This window comes from Pundamilia nyererei, unplaced genomic scaffold, assembly GCF_000239375.1.
Source record: "Pundamilia nyererei isolate P.nyererei 1_Seehausen unplaced genomic scaffold, PunNye1.0 scaffold00173, whole genome shotgun sequence".
In the NCBI taxonomy this organism is placed as follows: Eukaryota; Metazoa; Chordata; class Actinopteri; order Cichliformes; family Cichlidae; genus Pundamilia; species Pundamilia nyererei.
Genome location: NW_005187574.1, coordinates 1,294,017 through 1,294,899, shown reverse-complemented (window position 1 = coordinate 1,294,899; position 883 = coordinate 1,294,017). Strand labels below are relative to the sequence as shown.

At 38.4% G+C, this 883-nt stretch overlaps 1 protein-coding gene across 1 annotated transcript in view; it reads right to left on the bottom strand.

Moving 5' to 3' along the window:
• lamtor3 (late endosomal/lysosomal adaptor, MAPK and MTOR activator 3) overlaps positions 1-883 on the bottom strand; it is a 9,179-nt gene that overhangs the window by 3,139 nt on the left and 5,157 nt on the right. The window contains exons 5-6 of the mRNA XM_005746152.1: positions 678-811; positions 121-184 (exon numbers count right to left, since the gene is read on the bottom strand). Coding sequence (XP_005746209.1) covers positions 121-184; positions 678-811 — 198 coding nt within the window. The remainder of the gene's footprint in view (positions 1-120; positions 185-677; positions 812-883) is intronic.

Sequence of the window (883 nt, the reverse complement as noted above, 5' to 3'; positions counted from 1 at the left end):
AAAGATCCTGTGATTTGGTTAAATTTCACTTGTAATGCTGATTTTATATTGACAACTACTGACTCTTCATATGACATCTAAATGGCATGACACTCTGCTGTTCGCTGGCTCAAACTTTACCTGTGTTGGCAGTGTTGCCGGCAATGAAGCTGATGACCAGTGGTAGCCGATTGAACTGCACAATCTGTTCAATCCAGAAACATTACATGTTATATAAAAAAAAAAAAGTTAAATAAACTAGATATACTTTACCAAACCTGAGTTGGTCAATCCATACTCATCCTGACCTTAGAACAAACTGAAATAATGACATTAAACTTGGGTAGAGGTCAGGGCTTGAAATTCATATCTAAAATTTTATCCCCTCCACTTCTGACATGCAGAAGAGCTGAAGACCATCATCAAAGCAACCTGACCTTATGCTTGTATGCCACACTGATGCAGTAATTTGGGGCAAAGGACCCTAAAACAGGTACTGTGTGTATAAATGAATATGCTGTTTGCTTTCATTATAGCAATAACTTAATATAATAATTTAACAATAGTGAAAAATAAAATAAAGGCTTGAAATATTTCACTTTCTGTGTAACAAATATAGAATATATGACATTTTTGGAGCTAGACTATGGTATGACAAATATACCAAACTACTGATTGGTGGAAAGAAGGGGTCTGACCTGGTAGGCGTTATAATAGCAGATGATGCTCTTGTTCTTAGAAAGGCCCAGTTTGCTGCCCTGATCAGTGGCCAGAGCAAACGTAGACAGGAAGCCAGGTCTCAAAGCATGAACTGGGGCATTGTCGTTGGCAACTGCAAGGATACAGCAACGATGTCAGGGATGTAGGGATAAAACACTCTCCACATAAGGAATGTCTGCTGACA